Source organism: Rhinopithecus roxellana, chromosome 15 (assembly GCF_007565055.1).
Source record: "Rhinopithecus roxellana isolate Shanxi Qingling chromosome 15, ASM756505v1, whole genome shotgun sequence".
NCBI lineage: Eukaryota > Metazoa > Chordata > Mammalia > Primates > Cercopithecidae > Rhinopithecus > Rhinopithecus roxellana.
This window is the reverse complement of record NC_044563.1, coordinates 57,333,723-57,358,955: the sequence shown is the minus strand read 5'-3', so window position 1 is coordinate 57,358,955 and position 25,233 is coordinate 57,333,723. Positions and strand designations below refer to the sequence as shown.

Sequence of the window (25,233 nt, the reverse complement as noted above, 5' to 3'; positions counted from 1 at the left end):
TGGCTCACACCTGTAATCCCAGCACGTTAGGAGGCTGAGGTGGGCAGATCACTTGAAGTCAAGAGTTCGAGACCAGCCTGGCCAACATAGTGAAACTCCATCTGTACTAAAAATAGAAAAATTAGCTGGGTGTGGTGACATGCGCCTGTAATTCCAGCTACTCCAGAGCCCGAGATATGAGAATCGCTTGAACCTGGGAGGTGGATGTCACAGCGAGCCAAGATTGAACCAATTCTCTACTGCCTGGGCAACAGAGCAAGACCCCACCTCGTAAATAAGTAAATAAATAAAACCATCAGATCTCATGCAACTCACTATCATGTGAACAGCATGGGGGAAACCACCCCTATGATTCAGTTACCACCACCTGGACTCTTCCTTGACACATGGGGATTATGAGGTTTATAATTCAAGATGAAATTTGGGTGGGAACACAAAGCCTAACCATATCATTCCACCCCTGGCCCCTCCCAAATCTCATGTCCTCACATTTCAAAACACAATCAAACCTTTCCAACAGCCCCCCAAAGTCTCATCTGAGACAAGGCAAGTTCCTGCTGCCTATGAGCCTGTAAAATCAAAAGCAAGTTAGTTATTTCATAGATGCAATAAGAGTATAGGCATTGGGTAAATACACCCATTCCCAGTGGGAGAAATTGGCCGAAACAGAGGGGCTACAGGCCCCATGCAATTCTGTAATCCAGCAGGGCAGCCAAATCTTAAAACTCCAAAATGATCTCCTTTGAGTCCATGTGTCACATTCAGGTCACGCTAGTGCAAGAGGTGGGCTCCCAGGGCCTTGAGTGGCTCTGCCCTTGTGGCTCTGCAAGGTACAGCTCCCTCTCTGGCCGATTTCATGGGCCGGCATTGAGTGTTTATGGCTTTTTTAGGTACATGGTGTAAGTTGTCGGTGGATTTACCATTCTGGGGTCTGGAGGAAGGTAGCCCTCTTTACCACAGCTCCCCTAGGCAGTGCCCCAATGGGGACTCAGTGTGGGGGCTCCAACCCCACATTTCCCTTCCATACTGCCCTAGCAGAGGTGCTCCAGGCTCCACCCCTGCAGCAGACTTCTGCCTGTATATCCTGGCATTTGCATACATTCTGTGTAATCTATGTGAAAGTTCCTAAACCTAATTTCTTCACTTCTGTGCACCTACAGGCCCAATACCTAACATGTAAGACACCAAGGCTTGGGGCTTGTACCCTCTGAAACAATGGCCCGATCTGTACATTGGCCCCTTTTAGCCACGGCTGGGGCATGGGCACCAAGAGACTGCACAAAGCAGCAAGGCCTTGGGCCCAGCCCACAAAACCATTTTCTCCTCCTAGTTTTCTGGCCCTGCAGTGGGAGGGCTTGCTGTGAAGACTTCTGACATGTCCTGAAGACATTTTCCCCATTGTCTTGGCAATTAACATTTGGCTTCTCATTACTTATGCAAATTTCTGCAGCTGAGTTTTTGTTTTCTATTGCTCCATCAGACTGGAAATTTTCCAAACACTTATGCTCTGCTTTCCTTTTCAACATATGTTCCAATTCCAGACCATCTCTGTGTGAATTATGGGGATTATAATTCAATATGAGATTTGGGTGGGGACACAAAGCCTAATGATGTCACCTGAGATGCAAAGGTGGTTCAGCATAGGCAAATCAATAAATGTGATTCTTCACATAAACAGAACTAAAGACAAAAACTACATGATTATCTCAATAGATGCAGAAATGGCCTTCAATAAAATTCAACATCCCTTCATGTTGAAAACTCTCAATAAACTAGGTGTTGAAGGAACATACCTCAAAATAAGAGCCATATATGACAGACCTACAGCCAGTATCATTCTGAATGGGCAAAAGCTGGAAGCATTCCCCTTGAAAATAGGCACAAGACAAGGATGCCCTTTCTTACCACTCCTATTCAGCATAGTATCGGAAATTCTAGCCAGGGCAGTCAGGCAAGATAAAGAAATAAAGGGTATTCAAATAGGAAGAGAGGAAGTAAAACTGTCTTTGTTTGCAGATGACATGATTCTATATCTAGAAAACACCATTGTCCCAGCCCAAATGCTTCTTAATCTGATAAGCGGCTTCAGCAAAATCTCAGGATACAAAATCATTGTGCAAAAGCATTCCTATACACCAGTAGCAGGTAACCACACAGCCAAATTATGAATGAACTGCCACTCACAATTGACACAAAAAGAAAAAAATACCTACGAATATGGCTAACAAGGGAAGGCAGGACCTCTTCTAGGAGAACTACAAACCACTGCTCAAAGGAATCAGAGATGACACAAACAAATGGAAAAACATCGCATGCTCATGGATAGGAAGAATGAATATCATTAAAATGGCCATACTGCCGAAAGCAATTTATAGATTCAATTCTATTCCCATTAAACTACATTGACATTCTTCACAGAATTAGAAAAAAATATTTTGAAATTCATATGGAACCAAAACCATATAAAATTCATGTGGAACCTGAATATTCAAGACAAGTCTAAGCAAAAAGAAAGAAGCTGGAGACATGATGCTACCTGACTTCAAACTATACTACAAGGCTACCGTAACCAAAACGGCCTGATATTTATACAAGAACAGACCGATGGAACAGAATAGAGAATCCAGAAACAAGACTGCATACCTACAACCATATGATCTTAGATAAACCTGACAAAAACAATGGGGAAAGTATTCCCTATTTAGTAAGTGGTGCTGGGAGAACTGGTGAGCCATATGCAGAAAACTGAAACTGGACCCCTTCCTTACACCATACAAAAAATTAAAAAATCAACTCAAGATGGATTAAAGACTTAAATGTAAAACCCAAAACTATAAAAACCCTAGAAGAAAATCTAGGCAATACCATTCAGGACCATAGGCATGGGCAAAGATTACATGACGAAGGTGTCAAAAGCAATTGCAACAAAAGTAAAATTGATGAATTGGAGCTAATTAAACTAAAGAGCTTCTGCCCAGCAAAAGAAACTGTCATCAAAGTGAACAGACAGCCTACGGAATGGGAGAAAAATTTTGCAATCTATCCATCTGACAAAGGTCTAGCATTCAGCATCTACAAGGAACTTAAACAAATTTACAAGAAAAAAAAAAAAGCCACCCCAGTAAAAAGTGGACAGAGGTTGAATAGACACTTCTCAAAAGAAGACATACATGTGGTCAACCAGCATATGAAAAAGAGCTTGACATTACTGATCCTTAGAGAAATGCAAATCAAAACCGTAATAACCATCTCACACCAGTCAGAATGGCTATTATTAAAAAGTCAAAAACAAAACAAAACAAAAAAAAAAAAACAGATGCTGGCAAGGTTGTGGAGAAATGAAACACTTTTACATTGTTGGTGGGAATGTAAATTAGTTCAACCATTGTGGAAGACAGTGTGACGATTCCTCAAAAACCTAGAGGCAGAAATACCATTCGACCCAGCAATCTCATTACTAGGTATATACCCAAAGGATTATGTATCATTCCCTCATAAAAATACACGCACATGTATGTTCATTGCAGCACTGTTCACAACAGCAAAGACATGGAACCAGCCTAAATGCCATTCAGTGATAAGACTGAATAAAGAAAATGTGGTACATATACCCCCACGGAATACTATGCAGCCATTAAAAGGAACAAGATTATGTCCTTTGCAGGGGCATGGATGGAGCTGGAAGCCATCATTCTCAGCAAACTAATGCAGGAACAGGAAACCAAACACTATATGTTTTCATTTATGAAGTGGGAGCCGAATGATGAGAACTCATGGACACGTGGGGAAACAACACACACTGGGGCCTGTAGGAGGATGGGGGTGGGAGGAGGGAGACCATCAGGAAAAATAGCTAATGGACGCTGGGCTTAATACCTTGGTGAAGGGATGATCTGTGCAGCAAACCACTATGACACAAACCTGCACATCCTGCACATGTACCCCTGAACTTAAAAGTTAGAAACTAAGGTAAAAATAAAAGAAAACCCATACATCAAAACTTACTGAATGTAAAGAAAGCAGTGCTCAGAGGGAAATTTATAGCTGTAAAAGCGTACATTATAAAAGATCTAAGACTAAACACACAGAGTAGACTAAACACAGAAAACAAAACGAAATAAATAATAAAGATTACATTGAAGATTAATGGAGAATAGGAAAACAGTAGAATGAATGAAACCAAAAGTTGGGTTCTCTCGTAAGATCAACAAAATTGACAAATTTTTAACGACTGGTCAAGAAAAAAGAGAAGACTCAAATTACCAAAATTAGGAAGAAAAATTATGACATTACTGACATAGAATTAAGAAGGATTATACACTATGAACAATTTTATGCCAACAGATTAGATAATTTAGATGAAATGTACCAGTTCCTAGAGTGAATGTAATGAAATGTACCTGTTCCTAGAAACATGTAAAGTACCTGAGGAAGTCGAAAATCTTTATTGACCTATATAAACAGGTTGAACCAATAATAATAATAATAACAATAATAGTAATCCAACAATACAACCCAAGGGCCAGATGGCTTCACTGGTGATTCTACCAAATAAAGAAGAATTAACATGAATCCTGACACTCTCCCAAAAATTAGAATAAATACTCTGTGAGGTAAGCATTACCCTGATACCAAAGCCAGACAGATATTTCATAAGAAAACTATAGGCCAAGATCTCTTAGGAATATAGATAAAAATTATTCAGCAAAAATACCAGCCAACAAAATCCAGCAGCATTTTTTTAAAAGAGTTATATACCGTGATCAAGCGGGATTTATTCCAAGAATGCCAAGGTGTTTCAGCATATGAAGATCAATGTAATGTACCATTTTAGTAGAATGAATTGCTCAGTAGACACACACAAAAAAGCGACAAAATCTTATACCCTTTCATGAGAAAAATGCTGAACATGTAGGAAAATAAGAGAACTTCATCAGTCTTATAAAAGGAATCTATGAAAAACCCACAGCAACAGCATACTTAGTGGTGAAAGAGAAAACTTTCCTCCCAGTAGCAGGAACAAGATAAATGATGTCTACTGTTGCCACTTTTGTTCAACTTGTACTGAAAATTTTAGCCAGAAAAATTGGGCAAGAAAAATAAAAGGCATCCAGATGGCAAAGGAAGGAGACTATCTCTCTTTACACATGACATGTTATTCACAAAAAATCCTAAAGAATCCATGAAATAATTGTTAAAGCTAATAGCCACATTTTAGCAAAGCTGCAAGATATAAGCTCACCACACAAAAATCAGTTGCATTTCTATACACTAGCAATGAACAACCCAAAAAGGTAACTGTGAAAACAATTCAGTTTACGATAGCATCAAAAAATAGAATACTTATGAATAAATTTAACCGCAGTAGTGCAAGACTTGTATGCTGAAAACTACAAAACATTGCTGAAAGAAATTAAAGATCTAAGTAAAGTGAAAGACCTCCTGTGTTATGGATTAGAAGACATAACATTGTTAAGATGGCAATACTCTTGAAGTCATTTTACAGATTTAGTGTAACATCTATTAAAATTCCAATGGTCTTTTTTGCTGAAATGGACAAACGTACCAAAATACATATATGAATTTTCAGAGGATCCCAAATAGTTAAAACAATCTTGAAGGAAAAAAAAAAAAAAAAAAAAAGAACAAAGGTGGAAGACTCACAACTCCTGATTTCAAAACGTACTGCAAAGTATAGCAATCAAAATAGTGTGGTACTGGAATAAGGGTAGACATGTAAATCAATGGAATAGAGTTGAAAGTCCAGAAATAAACCCATACATCTGTGGTCAACTGATTTCCAACAAGGGTGCCAAGACCATTCAGTGGGGAAAGAATAGCCACTTTACATATGGTGATGGTATAACTGGATATCTACATGCAAAAGAATGAAGTTGGACCCCAACCTCATACCACATACAAAAATGAACTCCAGATGGATCAGATACCTCAATGTAAGTGCTTAAACTATAAAACTCTTAGAAGAAAACACTTGAGGAGTTCAGTTGTATAATAACTGCTCTCTTACAGCACTTATGCTATAGTGGTAGACTTCAGTGTCTAGACGCTCCTTTCAGTGAAGGCTGTCTTTTGATCAATCTGTCTCTAACGTTTTGCACAGAGTTGGTGCTCAGTAAAAAGTCTGTTGATCAAATATGAATGGGAGAGATAAGGACAATTTCAGCTATACTAAAGTTTACCAAAAAGATTTTAGATTTTCAGAATTTTTTTTTTCTTCATTGTGTGCTTGGTCACTGCAAGTATGTTTCCTCCCTGGGCGTTTTCTTTTGCCAAAATGGAGGTTATGGGGCATGTGAAGATGATCTCCCCAACTGCAGGTAGTTGTCATTTGTGTATCTGATAATGCAGGATTGAAAACAGTGACTTTCAATTTGACTGTTTTACACCTGACAAAATGGATTTATAGCCTGTTTTTAAAAATTATATTAAGCTATGTCTTAATTATGTAACATTTAGAACTTAAGGTCTAGATGCAGCCTCAGTTTGAATACCTCTAATGGCATGGAGCTCAGTGTCTTCCCAGGCAACTATCAGTGAACTGCTCTATTGAAAGTTACAAAGGTCTTTCTCAGGTTGATCAGAAAATCTTTTCCTCTTGGTGTCTGCTTGTTTCACCAATGGAATCACACCAAGCAATTGATATATTTGAAGTAACAATGCTGTCTCTCTCAATTTTATATCCCTTTCTTCTAACCCAAGGTATATATTATTTACCATAGCATTTTAATCTGCCATACAGTATGCTTCTGGGTGGCTTACACCACTGACAGTTTCTGTGACTTCTAGGGATGCAAATGAATATCAATATTTTTTAAAGTAAACTACCAAACAAACTGACTTTTACACAGCTGCTTTTGTAGGGGGATGTTGAAATTTTCTACCTGCTCCAAAATGTATTTCCCACTAGATAGTACAACTTTCACATCTTTCATTTGGGTTAAATGTTGAATTTCTTGGTATAGTGCAAGCATGTGATACAGGTTGGCCACCTCTTTCTCCTGTTAACACTATGTGGCCATAAGACATAGGATGGGAGGGTTTTGAATGGGAAGAATAACACAGAAACGCTGGAATAGAAGCCCTTACGAGTGGGTAGGACATGCTCCCCACTCTACCTACTAGAGATGTAGGGAGAAGAGAGGCACCTTGGGAAGATACCTTACCTCCTTTTCAAGTTTTCTTCAGGCTAATACTGGCATGGTAAAACTCTGAAAACAAGTCTTTTGCTACAAAAGAGTAGATATGATGCATTCCATTCCAAAGCTAAATCGAATCATTTGAAGAAATAATTTCTGTTTGAGATCATCTGCATAACTATGTGTCCATCTTGACTTATGGCAAATTCGTGTTTATCCTTTGAAATGAACATGCTACAGGAAGACATTTCCAACCCAGATCTCACTTCGTCCCAGGTTATAAAGAATTCTCTCTCTGTTACGCCATTTCTGCTTCCTTTGCATACTTTTTTTTTGTTGTGCCCTTTCACTGTATTGTATTTATTTATTTGCCCACTGGACTCTAATTCCTTGAAGACCTAGACTGCGTCTCATTTTTCTCTGTATTCTCAGTGCATGGATAGTGGCCATCAGTGTCTGGCATACATATAGTAAGTATATGATACATGCTTGGTGAACAGACATATATTTAGGCAAGAGTTGAGGAACGGAAACAAAGGCGAGTGAGAAATGAAGTGTCCCTACTTGTTTCTGGGGCAGGTGACAGTCATCTGCATATAATTCTAACATAGATTTACATATGATCCTGGGACAACTGTTAATAGATTTCCACATACAAAAGGATAAAGTTGGACTCCAACTTCACACCATTTTGATTTATAAAATTTAACTCAAAATGGACCAAAGACCTAAACTTAAAAGTCAAAATGGTAAAACTCTTAGAAGAAAACACTTGGGAAGTTTAGTTGCATACTAACTGCTGTCTTATGGCACTTACTATGGTATAGTGTAGTGGACTTCAGTATATAATCCAAGTACTGTGGAGTTTGGTTTGGGTTATAAACTCAATGTTATAAAGACAAAAATCATGTGTTCTTTAAACCTCTGAAATCACTAGGATTTAGGCCTTTGAAAGCTCAAATGTAATGGATTAAAGGAGAGACTACATTTAATTTTGACTCTGTACATAAAGATCTAATGCACTGCTGTGCATTTTTGTAAGTACTTCAATATTTGTTTTGTGCTTGATTTAGATTGAAGAGAGGTTTGGGTCTAATAAAAAGAAAAATCTGTTGCTTGTAAAGGTGATTCAACATTGTATCCACACTATTAAGGACAGTGAAGTATCTCTACATCTCTCTAAGCATGTTCAAAATAGCCACTGGTTCTGCCTCCTTTTGGCAGGGTCTAGTTTGGAAACAAAACCTTGAACCAAATAGTGCTCCTCTCTGGAGCACTCTCTTTGTGCAGAGTTTCTTCTCAGAATGTATTTTGTTAATAAATTAACTCATTTCTATTGTAGCTGCCCAAGGGAATTCTTTCTTGGTGAGTGGCTTAGAAAGCAAAAAGATACTGTCATCCTTTTTCCTTATAGACTAATTTTGACTACTTGTTTTTAATTTATTCTTTTTTAGGAAGCTAAACTGCAAGGTGGAAAGGAGTCAGAGCTGTAGTGACACAGCCCAGGAAAGAGTGAAGAGCAGACTCAGAGCAGCTCCAGGCAACAAAGCCAAGGTACACCCTCAGCCACAGACCTCCGGGGCTTGCGAGGCCTGCCCCATCACCCCCTCTGCACACAGTCACAAAATAAACTGTTCCAGAAGAGAAGAAGCAGAATGAGCTCAGGCATACTAGTTATGCTGGAGAAGTCCACAAGCAGATGTGAAGGAAGAAAGTTTGAATTAGTAGCCCGATGGGTAGAATAAGGGCTACTAGAGAATCCCCCCTTCTTTTTTTTTTTAAGAGACAGAGTCTCACTCTGTCACCTAGGCTGGTGTCGCAGTGGTGCAACCATAGCTCACTGCAGCCTCAGACTCCTGGGCTCAAGTAGCCTTTCTCACCTCAGCCTCCCACGTAGCTGGGACTGCAGGCACATGCGACCACACCTAATTTTTTAATTTTTTGTAGAGATGGGATCTTGCTATGTTGTCCAGGCTGGTCTCAAAGTGATACACCTGCCTCCGCTTGCCAAAATGCTGGGATTACAGCACTTTGGGAGGTATGAGCCACCATGCCTGGATAAGAAACCTTTTTTAAAGCTTTAGATAAGTTTTTTCCCCCCTACAGATTTTCAGTCTTATTGTTTGAAGTATATAGGATGTTCTGCTAAATGGTATGCTTTCTAAGTTAGGGATTTTCTCCCCTTCTTGGGCTCACATTACCCTTCATCCCTTTTCTTGTCCTCCCCTTCCCTGTCGTTCCACCATCATAAAGGAATGATGAAGGAAAATGTGTATGTATGTGTGTATGAATGCATAATCTTTTTAATCTCTTTCAGGTCACAACTATGACTCCAGCCTCCAACCCCATCATTGGTGTCCTCTTGTCAACTCAAAACAACCGCTGCCTCTCAGCCCCTGACTTAACCATCGAAAAGCGTCTACCCTTCAGCTCCCTTTCATCCTTGGCTTCCCTGCATAAGCCAGAGCGTTCTATCAGCCCTGAGAGCAATGACAGCATCTCCGAAGAACTAAACCATTTCAAGCCCATTGTCTGCTCACCATGTACCCCTCCCAAAAGACTCCCTGATGGCCGTGTGCTAAGTCCCCTCATCATCAAATCAACTCCACGCAACCTAAACAGAAGCCTGCAGAAGCAGACTTCTTATGAAGCCAGTCCACGGATCCTCAAAAAGTGGGAACAGATCTTTCAGGAGCGACAGATCAAAAAGACCCTGTCAAAAGCCACTCTTACCTCTCTGGCTCCTGAAATGGGGGAAGACTTACTAGGTTCTGAAGGTATCCATTCTAGCAAGGAGAAGCCACCTGTGGCTGTAAATACAAGATTTTCCAGTGGGCAGGTCCTCTCTGAGTATACTGGACCCATCTCTGCCGATCTTGATTATTTCCCCTCTGTTAGCCAAACAAAAGCAGAACATGACAGTGATAATAAAAGTAACACTGAGATCCCACTGGAAACCTGCTGTTCCTCAGAACTCAAAGTGGGAGGCAGTGGGACTTCTTTGGAGAGGGAGCAGTTTGAGGGCTCAGGGTCAACTCCAGATGCCAACTTAGACAAAACCTGTATAAGCAGAGCCATGAAAATCACCACAGTTAATTCAGTGCTACCCCAAAACAGTGTTTTGGGTGGAGTCCTCAAAACAAAGAAACAATTGAAGACATTAAATCATTTTGATCTGACTAATGGTGTTCTAGTCGAGAGCCTAAGTGAAGAGCCACTTCCTCCTTTGCGTCGAGGCCGGAAAAGACACTGCAAGACCAAGCACTTGGAACAAAATGGCTCCCTTAAAAAACTGCGACAAACCAGTGGTGAGGTGGGTCTGGCCCCAAAAGACCCAGTCCTGCGAGAGATGGAGCAGAAACTTCAGCAAGAGGAAGAGGACCGACAGTTGGCTCTGCAGTTGCAGCGCATGTTTGACAACGAGAGGCGGACTGTGAGCCGGCGAAAAGGAAGTGTGGATCAGTATCTCCTACGGTCCAGCAACATGGCCGGGGCCAAGTAGCACCTAATGAACAGTGTTACCTAGTTTTAAAAGGTCTTCAGCCTTGATCATTTATCCTGAAGAGCTGAGTGTTCTCACTTTGGTTTTATTTTAATGGCAAAACACTGTCTAATATGGTTCTGAGAGGTTCCAGGGACTTTGTAGTCAATATCCAAGGGAGCAGCATTTCCGTTTCTCTGTGACCCAGGCCAGAAGCCTAAGTGACCCATCCCTAAGGGCTTCTGGGCCAAACCTGGCAGCACCCACTGGGAATGAGATTTGGAACAGCCTCATTCAGGAACATAATGGCCACAGTTAGTAATGGTAAAGAGGGGATACCTGCTTAAACTGATAGACTTCCTGACTTCTTTCAGCAGGGTATTGTTTTAAATCAGCCTTGCAGACAAAAATTAATTACATCTTTTTCAAAGAAGTGAACAGTTCCTCGGCAGATCCAAAATGATAATGGTTATGTTCCTCTTTCTGCCGTCCCTTGCCAAAAAATAAATACCTATCTATATCAGTTAAGCTTATGCCTTTACAAAAGTTAATTTACGTTCTCTGTTTAAAAAAATAACATTTGGTGAATGCTATATAGTTGACAGAACACATTTACAGACATTATTTAATTTAGTGTTTCCAAGAGACCTCTCATGTAGCTGGCATTAGCCCCATTTTTAGATGATGAAACTGCAGCGCAGATGTTCCAGTTCTCTCAACTACTAAGAGGCATAACCCATGGGTTTTCTAAAGGTTTCCCAAATAGATTACGACCTAAGGGTGTGCCAGGGGAGCCTAGGGGAAGCTAGACTGGGCATTGAACACAGATAGTGCAAAATCCACATGCAAACAAGATCGACAGGGTAGATAAACATATACTATGTATTATCCCCATCCCCCACAGTTTACAGCCTTCTGCTTTTCTGGGGGTTTCAGCCTATGAGACAAACTATAATCAGGCTTAATTATTACTTTTCACATGGCCAAGGGTTATCTGCAATGTTGATCTAAAATCCGAAAAATTTGCCCTGAAGTCAGGCAGAGAACAATACTGAAACTCCATACTATGGAAACAAGGTATCTAGCTGGATGCAGCTGGTAAATTCAGTCCCATGGACCTTTGGGGGTTTATTTTCCTTAGCAGCTGACACCATGTGTCTTTTGCATCCCTGGTGGTGCTTGGTGCTTCTGCCCATCTGGGCTCATTGAGAATAGGGATCAAGATATGATTTTAGGGAATTTCTGATGGGCTGGCATTCCCCATGTATGTATAAGTTGTTACTATAAAGTCATGTGACTGGCATTTTAATAGACCTTCCAGAGCTTATATATCCCAATATATGTTGTCTCCCCCAGCAGGATACTGCTTAGTTTTTCCAGTGCCATTGGTGAAAGCATTTCTGGAACTGTCTTCAAAGACTAGAAACAATGACTCCCAAAATGCTAGAACTGGAGGGGACCTTAATGGTTATCCATTCCAGCCTACTCCTACGGTCCTCCTCAGCTTCTAGACCTAGAAGCCAAAGCCCAGAACAGTGACCCATTGATTAAGGCAGATGGTATAACTCCTTTTAAGTGTTCTCAGATTTGCCTCCTTTTTCTTAGGGCAAATCTTCAGTGTTTTGTGGTGGTTTGTGGTTAGGAGAGAGAATTTAAAGTCTGAGACTAGCCAGCAGCTATTTGAAGCCTCTGGGAAAGAAGGTGGCTTATCAAGTGGGTTTGCAGTAATAAATGGAGTGCCGCTGTAAAGCAGTCAGAGCCATTTTCTTGTGCAGCTCATAGTTCCCAAACGGTTCCCAAAGAGAAGTTCCAGAGATGTCTTAAACATTGTGGTCATCATTGAGATAGGTAGAATCTCTTTGACGACTACTTCGGTGGGGAACATCACTCACCTGAATGTATGTATTCTGTGTTCTGTGTGTGTGTGTGTGCACATGTGCAGATGTATGTTTTAAAAACATATGTCAATCTCACGATTTTATAGTCACACCACTTCAGTTTTAGGCCCTACCAACAACTTACGTTCTCCAAGAGCTGCTGGAGGGCATGTTTGTGCCCAAAACAGAAGAGCTGGCTGTGGTTTACAGAAGACAGGGAGGGTGACCTTACTATAAACGCCCTTAGAGGAAACTTATCAGTTACTGCCATTTCACGCATTTCCTTTTTGATCTTAGTAAATATTATTGGAAGGCAAGTCTTGTTGGTAGGAGCAAAAACACTTATTTTTCCACTTGCCATCTTTTTCTATATCTCCAGTAATTCAAAAAACACTTCAGTTGGAATTGATTTTTGTCTTTGGTAAAAAGAAATATTTTTAATAGATAAAAGATATATATTTTAAATATTTCCCCAAATTAATACTTTCATTTTAAGAATTGCATAGCAGTTGCAACAAGTGCAGAGTGAAGAACAAATTCTTGTTAAGCAAATATTCCAAACACTAGGTCCAGCTTACTGCCCTCCCCCCTCGTACCTACAGTGATGCCTAGGATGGTATTGGCAGTTGCTTTCTTAACTTCCTGCTGAGCAACAGCCCTTCAATATAGGTAGAGTGGTCTAGGTTAAGGAGGGCGGAGGCTTGATCTTTAATCAGGTTGGCTTTGGAGAAAGGAAAAACCACTAAGATAATCTATCTGTATTTTAAGATGTTTCCCATCCTTAGTAACTAAAACCTGAATGCTTTTTCTTTCTGAAAAGTCTCCCTCTCTCCTTCTATGATTGTGAAGTTGGTTACAAGTCGATATGTTAATATGGATTATTTGGGGGAAAAGAAAAGAACAAGGAAGGAAACAGAACGATGGGGAGGGTTTGTGAGCTAGAAGAAGAGGTGCAGGATTTCACAAATTCCTCACAAATCACTGAAGTCCAGTTCACCACACAAATTACCCATGTCTTACTCTGTTCCTTGTACATATGCAGTCTGTGGGTTTTTTTCTTATTATGGGGGAAGGTATGAGAGGTGGGAGGGTGAAGGTCAGTCTGAGGGGAAATCCAAGAAATGTGGTGCCCTCAGAAGGGGGCTGTCAGCTCCTTTCCATAGAGAGGGAAACATACTTTGAGAAAATGTTCTTGACCCGTTGATTGTATCTGCTGGAAGAAGTCATCTGGGCCTGTTGGGTTGGTAGCAAATCAGGGGACTATGTATCCAACTCCTGGCCCCTTTCATATAATTGCCTCTGTTTTAAAAAGGTTAAGTCTTGTTGGGTGAGGCTTGCCCGGAAAACTCCTAAGTGGCTTCACTTATTTTTTTAATTTTAATTTAATTTTTAAATTTTTGCCTGAAAGCAGCACTGGTGATAAGTGTTTTATTTTTTGTTCATTTTCCCTAAAGGAAAGATGTCCTTAAGAGATTAAAGCTCTTAATTGATTACTGTCTGGTTACAAACTGGCAAACTGACTAAAATGGGAAGCTGCCACGGTGCCTGACTCATGCAGCTGATGACCGAAGGCTATTCATCCTTTTTTTTCTATTTGACATACATTTACTGAGCTTCAAACTTGTGCCAGCCCTGAGCTGGACTGTGGAGATAAAGCAGTTCCTCCTCTTGAGGAGCTCCATGTCTAATGGAATGCATTTGAATGTATGTGTGGCTGGGGAGTTTATTTATGGTCTTAGGAAAGCCATTTCTGGTCCCATTTAGGATACTGCCCAGCACCCAGCAGGCTGCATTCTACATTTTAGAGACCCCATCGGTATTTGTGAATTTGCACCATTGCTTTTCTTTTACTAAGTCATGTTATGGAAGGAGAATGAATTTTCTCGTCTAGTAATTACAGGACATTAACATCTCTTCAGATGCTGCTTTTAGCTTAAGCTCCAAGAAATGAGGTGGGCTGTGGATCACTGACATGGTCAGGGGAGGCCCACACCTCAATTTAGTAACCTCCTAATCTCTCCCCCAACCTGATCTCTCATCAGAGCTGGCAGCAACTTGGGATTCCTTTCCTTTTTCCTGCCTAACTTTTCATTGAAATGTCTAGTAGGAGAATGGGAAAAGAGAAGAATCAAAGGCTGGGTCACAGCCATAGAATGTTATAGCTGGAATGGGCATGGAAATCATCCAGGTTATATTTCTTCTCTGCCCCCCCCGCCCCCACCCCCCCTTTTTTCTTTTTAACCAAATGAGGAACTTGCAATCCAGTGCCCTATTTTATAGTGTAGTTTTCCAGGGTCTGAATAAATAATCGTTAAAGTTTGACACACGCAGACACACACACCAATAATGGGGATACCCCCAAATGATTTAGGAGGCTATTTTACTAGCTTTTTCTTCCTGATTTTTTCAGTTAAATGTACCTATAGACCCTGAATACATGCTCAGGTAGAGAAAGTCTCCATAGTATAAGTAAGTAATATGAATGTGGAATCTTGGAGAGTGATGTATTTTGATTGGAATAATTTTAATTAAAATTTAATGATTTTAATTAAGAATTAAAAGCCAGCTAGCCAAATTTTCTTTAAAAACTGGAAACTCACTCTGGTCTTAAATTGTTCTCAGCCAGCCTTTTCCTCATCAACCCATAGAGTGGTCTTTTGAACTGGCATCTAAACATAGCTGGTTATGAATTCTCAAAGAGAAAGCAGGTCTGGGGCAGGGTAGTCGTGGGGCAGATTCTAGGGAAAGTGTTGAAGAGATTTTCTTCTGAAGATGATCTAGGAAATGCATCTTTATACATGACTGTTAACTGCTGTAGCTTTCGGAAGAAGATCATAGAAAAGAGACTAAGATATATGCAAGGGTCACCAGTTTAGAGATTAGTCAAATTGGATGAAGGAAAAAGTGCCAAGACTGGATGTGCAGATTATTCTCCGTATTATCAGTATTTTTTTTTTTCCTCCTAAGAAAAAAATTTACTCTCTCTCCTTTGTGAGTAAATGCCTCCGTAATGCCTTTTGAGTAAGGTGGCAACTTTTAGCCATCATCTTGTGAGAGGCAACCTCAAACTCTGAGCAGACTCCCTCTCTCCCTTTCTGGTGTCTTAAATCAAGAACTAGTTTGAAGCCAAGGCAAAGCAAGGTTTGTTTATCTTCCTTTCCTGTCATTTAATATAAGGTAAAACAGGCAATGAACTCACTCTTCAAATACCATAGTTCAGGAGTAGCTGTTGGCCCTGGTTCCAGATTAATATAGCAGCAGGCAGACTGCCCCTTGTTGGGGCCACCACCCTCCAAAGATGTGCCACCAATGAGAGCAGGGGTTCTTCCTCATTGGGTTCAAGTTTGCATCAAACATGGTATTACCAACGCTGAGCCTCCAGCAGAGCACTTAAAAGTCCTAGTGAGAGAATAGATACTATGCAAGGGAAAAAAATTTAAATGCCAACAAATAGTTTTTTTTTTTTTTTTTTTTTTTTTTTTGAGCCTGATATACTGTTTACTCTCAACTCTTTGTACAAATGTTGTTGTCCTAAGGGCCTTTTCCCCTCCTGCCTAGAAAATAGGTTGTGTGTTGGTTTTATTCAACCTGCTGTCTGCTTTAGGATTGGAGAAGGTACCTGGATCCTTGTGGACTGCCACTGCTGGCTGCCTCCTCTCCAACTCATCAGAAGAACATTTTGACAAAGACAGAGGACTTGGACCAGGGCATGCCCTGTTGGGGATGCTTCTGTCAGCAAGGACATGGCATGGAATCAAGTGGGCTGATGTGTTGTTATTTAAACAGTACCAAAGCGCATTCTTCAATGTATGTTTGCCTGCTTGAGGTGAGGCCCAAGTTGAGAATACAGTAAAGAAAACTCATGAAAGTGGATGTTCTGTTTCTAGTCAGAGTCTTGTCTCTGGAGAACAATCTCAGACAAAAACATGGGTTAAGCTTAGGCTGTGTGTGGATTGTTGGTGCTGTATGTGCTCTGGGAAATGCCCTATGTTGAATGTCTTGCTTTGGTATTCAGAACGGCAGTAAAGATTAGGAGCAGGGATGGGGTTTCCATGGTATACAACTATGTCTTTTGGCATAAGTTATCTCCAGTTGACAGTTTGCTCCAATTTACTGTCATGTTCACATTCAACCATTCATGCTCCTAATGAAGGAACCAAGAAAGAGAGTGAGTAAAGAATGAATATACAGGATGACGCTGTCCCTGCACATTAGGGTTGTACTCACAAGATCTGGTTTCTAAAAATACCCTTTTTGGAGCCATTGTTCAGGAATTTGTTAAGATCCCCCGGTGTCAGTTTCTTATACAACAGAGAACAAATGTATCCCTGTTGCATCTGAACTGGAAAACCATTTTTAGAGGGAAGTGTGACAGTGCTGCTGTGGCCTGGGTTCCAAGAAAGAATGCACGTGGCACCCAGTCTATTGCCCTGTGCACCCACTCTTTATTGCCGCTGGGCCAGGCACCCCATCATGCCTGGCCCAAAGAGGGGAGATCCTAACGAGGGGAGGCCACCTTCTGGCCAGCGAGGGGGGCCCAGCTGAGCTCTGAAGCCTGTGGCCGGCTGGTCAACCTTGAGGTGCGGTCCAGGGCACGGAGCCCTCAGGGAGAGCTGAGGCACAGGTTGGATGGTGCGCACAGCCCCCATGCACAGCCCTAGCCTTGTGAGTCACTGGCTGTGGGCTCCTGGCAGAATTCATCCATGAACTCGAGGAAGCGGCCGAACTTGGGCTGACTCTCACTCAGCGCTGGGCAGGCTGGGGGGAGTGGGGTGGTCCCGAACACTGTCCGCAGAGAGCCACTCACCAGCTGCCGGTAACGTGCTTGGAACTCCTTCAACAGCCTCTTGGCCTCCAGGTACTGCTTGTGGTTCACCAGCCGCCGTTGTGTCTGCCGGTGCAGGACAGCACCTGCAGGAAAAGAAGCCAGGAGAGGCACCAAGCTCACCCTGGTTCCCACCCAGCCGGAAGCAAGAGGCTTGGGTCTAGAGACCCTTGGAAAGTGGGATGGCATGACAGGAGGATGCCAAGGGGCTGAAAATGGCCTTTCTAGCTTGGGGCAGTAGGAAGTCAGTGGTATCCCCTTTTAACTCTATCTTAAGCCCTGGTTCAGGACCTTAACATGTTATGTGATTTTAGGCAACTCCGGGCCTCACGCTGGCTCTCCTTTTCTCCATCTACATATAGAGACTGATGTCAGCAGTTGCTCTATAGGGGCCTTTCCTGCACTGACACAAGCCCTTTCTTTGCCTTTAGTCAGCAGGAGTGAACTGGATCTGGGATCCTGGCAGCTGTGGCAGAGCCGTACCTAGTGGAGCCTCTGTAATGTTCCGGGGATCCCGCAAGCGAATGAAGATGTCATCCAGCAGTTGGGTTCTAGTCTTCCTTGGGGGTGGAATCGGGATCCTCTGGGCCTGGCAGAAGGTCATGAAGGAGGGTGTTATCCCAGGTTTATGCACAGACTTTCCTGGCCTAACTTCATACAGTCACAGCAACAGGCTGAGGAGCATCTGGGGGTGCTGGGAAAGCATGGCCCTCAGAGGGTCCCAAGGTGACAGCCACATCTGTACCTGAGGGGGTTACTCAGGGGCCATTTACACACTCAATGAGCTGGATGTTTACCCGTTTCTCTTTGGGAACATAGGGTTTCTGAAGAGTGTCCAGCTTGGGCTTGGAGGAGTGGCACAGGAGTGGGTGCTTCAGCATGTGTTGCAGGGCCTGTGCATTCTTCTGGATTCCTAGGGCAAGAAGGCAAGACTGAGTCAAGGCACTGCCCCATCCTCCCAGATGCCTCCCCTGATTGCTTCATTCCTCAGTCTCACAGCAGCTCTAGGTGAAAGGATTTGAGAGTCCCCAAAAGAAAACACTGCTCCCAGGTGTCTTCCGGGTCTGTTCCAGTGCCTGAACGTCCATCATTCTTCAGTGAGTATTTGTCCCATATTATAACGGAAAAATAGCACAGACTGTAATGGGAAGATAGTATTGGAGTGGGGGAAAAGGCTGGCTCCAGTGCAACCCCGTTAACCTCAGGGGGTTATATCGCAGGGGCTGATATCCCCAACAGTCCAGCTGAATGCCAGTTGCTTTGGAAGTACAGATTAACACAGAGATGAAGCTGCCTCCTTTGCCTCCAACCAGATAGGAAGGACTTCGGACGTTCAGTTTGGGAACTTAACCTGGGCTGGGAAAAGCTCAAGAATCTGGCCAGTCTGGGTGTTCATTCATCAAACTTTTCCTGAGGAGAGACTTCATCATCCAGAACAGCTAGGCTGAGACCGACTAGAATCTCTGAATAAACTGTGGTTCCAGTGAAGGCCCAAGCCAGGACAGGGGTCCCAATATGTGGGGCTTCAAACAAAGGACACCCTAAAAGGAGCCCTTTGACAGGTATTCAGACAGAGAACAGCACCCTAGTTGGGAAAAGACAGCTTGGTGCCAGCCTCGGCTTGACCCTGACTTGCTCTGGGCTGTGGAGATGGCCTCTTGCCCTGGAGCAAGGATATGCCCTCACATACCCTTTGGCTCAATGAAGGCTGGATCGGGCTTGGCTGTCAGCAGTTCTTCATAGCCGTGGTACTTGCTGGGAAGGGAGGCAGTTGTGAGCTTCCTCCGAGCCACTTTTACCTCTCTGGGTGCCGTTGGTGATTTCTTTTGGTCTTTCTCCTTCAACTCTAAATCATCCTTATGGATGATGGAGGAAGGCAGTTCACTCACCTGTGCCCAGGAAGAGAACACATTTATTTGTCATTCATTCATTCATTCATTCATTCATTCATTCATTCATTCATTCATTCCATGAACATTCAGAGCATTATCTCTGTGCTGGTCTCTGCTGGGCCCTGTTAAGGGCAAGAGTAAGACCAAGACTGGGATGGAAGGAGGCAGACATAAAAATAGACAATTAATAAATGCTTTAACAGAGGGAATACAGTGGTTTTGGGTGATCCCAGAGGAAGCCCCAACCTAGCCAAGAAGCTCCCTTGGAGGAATGCCTTAGCCTGAGCTAAGTCTTAAAGAGCCAGGAAAGCCATCCCTACGGAGCAATGGGGAGAGGTGTAGACTGCAAGTGATGAGAAAGAATGATTGTTTCAGACAAGGAACAGCACGAGCAAAGGTGCAGAGGTAAGAAACATCAAGGTTTATTTTGGGGGAACTAAAGATTGGTACAGTTAAGTAAAATGTGAAGAGACAGGCAACCACAGTGGTAAGCAGGACCCAGATCAGTAAGGACCACTATATGCCAAGCTGAGGGTGTGTTTTATTTTGTATTTTCTTTATCTTCACTCTGATGGCAAACCATGGAGGATTTTAGCTTATCCTAATGGCTTTATAAGAAATCTGTATGTCATGTAGGGATGTAGTTATTTATTAAAATGACTCACCAGGTGGGGTGGCACATGCCTGTAGTTCTAGCTACTCAGGAAGCTGAGGTGGGAGGACTGCTTGAGCTCGGAAGCTCTGGGCTGTAGTGCATTATGCTCCTCGAGTGCCCACACTATGTTCGGCATCAATATGGTGACCTCCCAGGAGTGGGAGACCACCAAGTTGCCTAAGGAGAGATGAACTTGCCTAGGTAGGAAATGGAGCAGGTCAAAACTCACATCCTGATCAGTAGTGGGATAGTGCCTGTGAATAGCCATTGCACTACAGCCTGGGCAACACAGTGAGACCCATCATGTATATACGTGTGTGTGTATTTGTGAATATACGTGTATATATACACACGTATGTGTATACAATATATATGACATATAACAAGCAAAAAAGCTGAATTAGCAATTTTTAAACTTCCTGCAAAGAAAAGCTAAGGACCAGATGGTTTCACTGGTGAATTCTACCAAACATTTAAAAAAGAATTAACACCAATACTTCACAAACTCTTCCAAAAATTAAAAGAGGCTTCTTATCTGAGGTTAGTATTAACCTGAAATCCAAACTAGGGAAAGACATTACAAGAAAGGAAAAATACAAAGCAGTATCACTTATGAATATAAATGCAAACATTCTCAAAAAATATTAGCAAACTGAATTCCACAAGTAAAGGGGATTATATACTATGACCAAGTGAGATTTATCCTAGGAATGAAAGGTTGGTTTAACATCTGGAAATCAATTAATGTAATATATCAATAAAGGAACAAAACCATATGATCATCTCAATAGACACAGGAAAAGCCCACTCTGTCATAATTAAAAAGCACTCAAACTAGGAATACAAAGTAACTTCCTCAACCAGATAAAGAGCATCTATGGAAAACCCTCACCTAATATCATAGTTAATGGTGAAAGACTGAATGCTTTCCCCTTACGAACAGGCACAAGACAAGGAAGTCTGCTCTCACCACTTCTATTCATCATTGTATTAAAGGTTATAGCCAGGATAATTAGGCCAGAAAAAAAAAAAAGATTTTTTTTTTTTTTTTTTTCTGAACAACATGGTGACTCATAATTGATTGCATGGCTTTGGCCGCTAGGAGCTCAGAATTGCATTTTGTCAAAACATCTTTATTATAATAGCAGCAGTGCATGATGTGCATGTTTGAGTGACAGAATTTCTCTTGTACTATTTCCTTTCCTGTCCATATTTTCCATCTAACTCTCTCAAATTGTTTCTTTTAAAATGCTTATTTATATTCTGCATTGCTCCAAAAAGGTTCTGAGATAGTTCTTTAAGATACTTTTATACTATATAAATTTATATGTCACTATAAGTCATCTGTGGAAAAAGAAATAGATGGATGGAGAGTTAGACCTCCATGAATGGATGGATGTACATCCTGGAAAGATCTGGCAGTGAGTAGATTGGAGGGGCAAGACTGGAGGCACGGAGATCAGGGACAAGGATGGTACAGTAATAAAGTTCAAGGGGGCCCTGCCAACTCTTCTAGCCTTATATTACCCTTTGTCACATGCCACCCTTCTGCTGCACTAACACTAAACATTTGTGGTTTCTGAATGTACCATTTTAATTTTCTTCCTCTATCCTGTTTCATGCTGTGTCCTCTGTCCAGAATGCCCTTGCTGCTATATCTTCACCTTTAATTCCTACTCAGCCTGTAAATCTCAGCTCAGTTGAGCCTCTTCTAGGACAGCCTCCTGGGCTGGGGCACCGGCATCTCTCCTTCCTCCAGGCTCCCAGCCTCTGGGATTTCCTGTCTCAGCACTGATTGCATGAGCTGGTCTGTCTGTGTTCCCCATTATACTGAGAGCACCTCAAGGGCACGACCTGCATCTGATCTGTGTTCCCAGGATCCAGAGGCAGCATCAAAAGTGAGGAGCCCTGAAGTAGAGAGGTACAGGCAGCAGCAAACCCTTCTGAAAAACTAGTTGGAATCACACCCCAGGCAGACCACAGATCTTGTCTGTGCAACAGAAATATGACTTGTCCCCATGGGTGCCCCTATCAGTAGCCTTAGACCAGAGATCTTCCAGAAGAGGCTTGCAAGCTCCACCAAGGGTGCTGACTTCTCATTTCCAGACCTGCCATGTGCTTGTTGCTCCCAGCTGTCCACAGCAGTTGAGCCTAAGGGCTGCAGAGGAACCTGTGGGAGCTAGTAACAAGTGGGCAGGGACAGCTGGATACAGGTACCTGGGTCAGGAAGATGGACTCTGTGCTCTTGGAGTCCTCATCTGATGGGTGCTCTGGGCTGAAGCGGACAGCTGTGTCACTCAGGTGGGACAGGGTCTCTTCACTATGCACAGTGGAGTCGGAGCAGATGGGAGGCAGTGGCACGAAGGTCCGGCGAGACAGGGAAAGGCCTTCCAGACTCTCAGTGGGCATCTCTGACTCCACAGAAGTGCTTTTGGTAGTGGGCAGATCTTCAGCCAGCTCTGCCTCTGGCTCTAGCATATCCTTTGAGAGAGACTTGGTTGTGGTCACTTGTGGGTGATGGAGCACCAGAGGCTGCTTTGGCACCTTTGGGATTTCGGTTTTCACCTGTCATGGAGAAGAGCCGGAATGAATGTGCTTCCTAATCAAGAGTCTCTCCTCCTGGGCCTCACTAGCCTGAGGCCACTTGTATAGCAGCTGGAGTGCTGGGTACGGACTGACGGGGAGGTGGAAAGGGATATCATACTTGTTGGGCATCTATGATGTGCCCCATGCATGATGTAAGTTGTTTTATTTCTACCTTGAAACTACCCAATGAATAATTATCCTCAATTTTATAGATGAGGAAACAGGCTTAGAGAGGTAAAATGACCTGTCCAAGTCCCAGAGTGATTCAGCAGTAGTGCCTGGATGATGTAATTCCAGTCCTGGGCTCCAGGCTTCATGCTGCATCCCTGACCATACGTCACTCTGGCCCTCAGTAGTCTCACTCTTCAGATGAGGGTTTAACATGGTGCCTATGGCTTTCCCCAGGGACTCCGAGGAGAGGGTGTTGGGGAATGGTCCTGTATTTTCTGGAAGATGGCAGTACCAGGCCCCTTTCAGGATGCTGGTCCCTATACCTTATATAAAGGTCCAAAAGATAGATCTCTCTGAAGGTTCAGGACCAAGAAAATAACTTTCTTAATTAGTAAAAGCCTGTGACCATTCTCCCCGTCCTCCTCAGCTGCCAGGAGGTGTCCATGTGCCCAATTTACCTCAGCTGGGCTTAGTTCTTTCCCTCTCCCCCTTTACATAGTCGATTGTTTTCACTCTTTGTCAGAGGTATTTGGTTCACTTACATCTGTACTTTTACTGAGAGATGTAAGTTGTGTAGTGGAAAGATTCCAAGCACTGTAGTTAGAAAAATATGGGCTGGAATACAGGTCTATCCTTTGAGTTCCCATTTCCTCCTTGTGCCTCTCTCACAGAGTTCCACCAAATGAAATGGTGTGTGCAAACGTACCTAACGGACTAAGGAGGGCGAAGGATGACTTTTATAAAACATGTTACTTAAAAAAAAAAATCTCCTTTTGGAAAATATGTAGAACCTCAGTGTTTAGACTTGAAGCCTGAGGGACCCAGAGTCTTTGTCTGAATCCATGCCACAAGGCACAGGGCATGAACACAGCACTGCACCTCAGCATCTAAAACACCAAGTGCCATCACTTGGCAGCTGGAGGGAAGGGACAGTTCCCCTTCCCTCTCATGGCTCTGTGAGAGAGATGTGCTAGAGGAAATGCTCTTTCTCTATCCCACAGCTACTTTCCCCGCCTCTTTCCAAGGGAGGAATGGGTAACCTAACTGGCCAGAGGTTGAGTCACTGCGCCCTGCTTCAGTCGTGGGCTGGATTACTGCTCATCAATGAGACCAGGCTATTTTATCTTCTATTTGTGTCCTCACATCAAAGGGCTCACACAGCTTCTTGGCTACAGGCCTGTTCTGGCAGGTTCTCCATTTTCCTCCTGTCTGTCCATGCCTAGGTGTGAGGGGAGGGGCTGCAGCCCTTGTCCATGTAACCCCAGGGGTCTAATCTGCATTTCTAGCCCCATCTCTGTATGCACAATGGGGACATGCAGGCATCCCCAGTCTGACTCAGGACTAAGCCACATTCTCCAGTCCAAGATAGAGGGTATTTACCTAAATTAACAAAGCATTGATTTGTTTCTCATTTGGTCACTGGCATCTGTGTTTATTTAACTCATTTAGCTCCCAGGTTGGTCAGAACCTCTGATGGGAGGAGGTGTGAGGGGTCCCCTAGGACCCACACTAACTTTTAACAAGTCAGTTCACCTCTCTGAGTTTGTTGCTTCATCTGCTTTGAGAATTATGAGATAGCATATATGCAAGGGCTCCACAGAGTCCTAGGCATGGGGCTTCGTAAAGGAGAGAGAGGATTCTGCCCCTCCCTAGCTGGCTGATGGGAAATGATGGGGCAGATCCTTAACAGGAGGTAACAGACAACAAGGAAGATGATGGAAACCTTGGATTTTCTATTTCTGACTTCAAATGCTTGTCCAGTCCTCTGAGGACATCAGACAAGAGCCTAGCTGGACAGAGGCGGGCTGCAGAGGGGATGGCAAGGAAATGCCTGTATTTAACTTTTGGGATCAGCAATGCTCAGCCCACCTTTTGGCTGTAGAAGGACTAATAAAGTTCAGGAGGGAGGAACATTTCACAGAAAGTTTTGAAATTCTTCAGATGAAAGAGGGATTTGACTTACTTTATGGCAAAGGAAGTAGACCTCTCAGCATAAGGAAACACTTCCTTAAAATTCAGGCAGGAGATGTATTCTGGTCCTGGCTTAGCCATTTTTTTTTTTTTTTTTTGTAGAGACAAGATCTCACCCAGGCTGGTATCAAACTCCTGCCCTCAAGTGATCCTCTCGCCTTGGCCTCCAAAGTGCTGCGATTAGAGGTGTGAGCCACCATGCCTGGCCCACAGCCATTCTCAATTACTGTAGGTGACTGTAACTTTCAGTGGTAAGAGTTTTGGGAGTTTAAAATATATTTTCGTATCTGTTGTTTTATCAAATGCTCTTCCCAAAGCAAGGAAAGGAGAAGGCAATGCTGAATCTAATGGAGAGATTCCAGGCACTGTGGAGTGAGCAGCTCTACAGCCAGGTTGGTTTGCATACATTATAATAGGCTGCAGTCTTCCTGGGGGTGAGAGTCCTGCCTTGGAAGCCCTACCTTCCGTGATTCCTTCTGAGACATCAAAACATGATGCTTAGGCTTTACTATCTTCCTTCGAATTAAGTGGATTCCCAGTCGCTCTTGGAGGAAGCTCTTCAGCAATGGAGGGACCCCTGGTGCCATGATGGGAAAATAAGATTACTATTAGCTAAAA

General features: G+C 42.8%; 2 protein-coding genes across 4 annotated transcripts in view; one reads left to right on the top strand and one right to left on the bottom strand.

Annotated features, from left to right (window-relative positions):
- Positions 1–16,388, top strand: part of RNF169 (ring finger protein 169) — a 96,181-nt gene extending 79,793 nt beyond the window's left edge. The window contains exons 5-6 of the mRNA XM_030917416.1: positions 8,612–8,711; positions 9,475–16,388. Coding sequence (XP_030773276.1) covers positions 8,612–8,711; positions 9,475–10,659 — 1,285 coding nt within the window. The 3' untranslated portion in view covers positions 10,660–16,388. The remainder of the gene's footprint in view (positions 1–8,611; positions 8,712–9,474) is intronic.
- XRRA1 (X-ray radiation resistance associated 1) overlaps positions 14,924–25,233 on the bottom strand; it is a 99,456-nt gene continuing 89,146 nt past the window's right edge. For 2 of the 3 annotated variants that reach the window (XM_030917414.1, XM_030917415.1), the window contains 6 exons: positions 25,077–25,192; positions 22,105–22,452; positions 19,031–19,229; positions 18,138–18,253; positions 17,824–17,929; positions 17,173–17,426 (listed from right to left, as the gene is read on the bottom strand). In XM_030917414.1, coding sequence (XP_030773274.1) covers positions 17,173–17,426; positions 17,824–17,929; positions 18,138–18,253; positions 19,031–19,229; positions 22,105–22,452; positions 25,077–25,192 — 1,139 coding nt within the window. Of the gene's footprint in view, positions 17,427–17,823; positions 17,930–18,137; positions 18,254–19,030; positions 19,230–22,104; positions 22,453–25,076; positions 25,193–25,233 lie in introns of all 3 variants that reach the window. The other variant, XM_030917413.1, reaches the window with a different exon arrangement.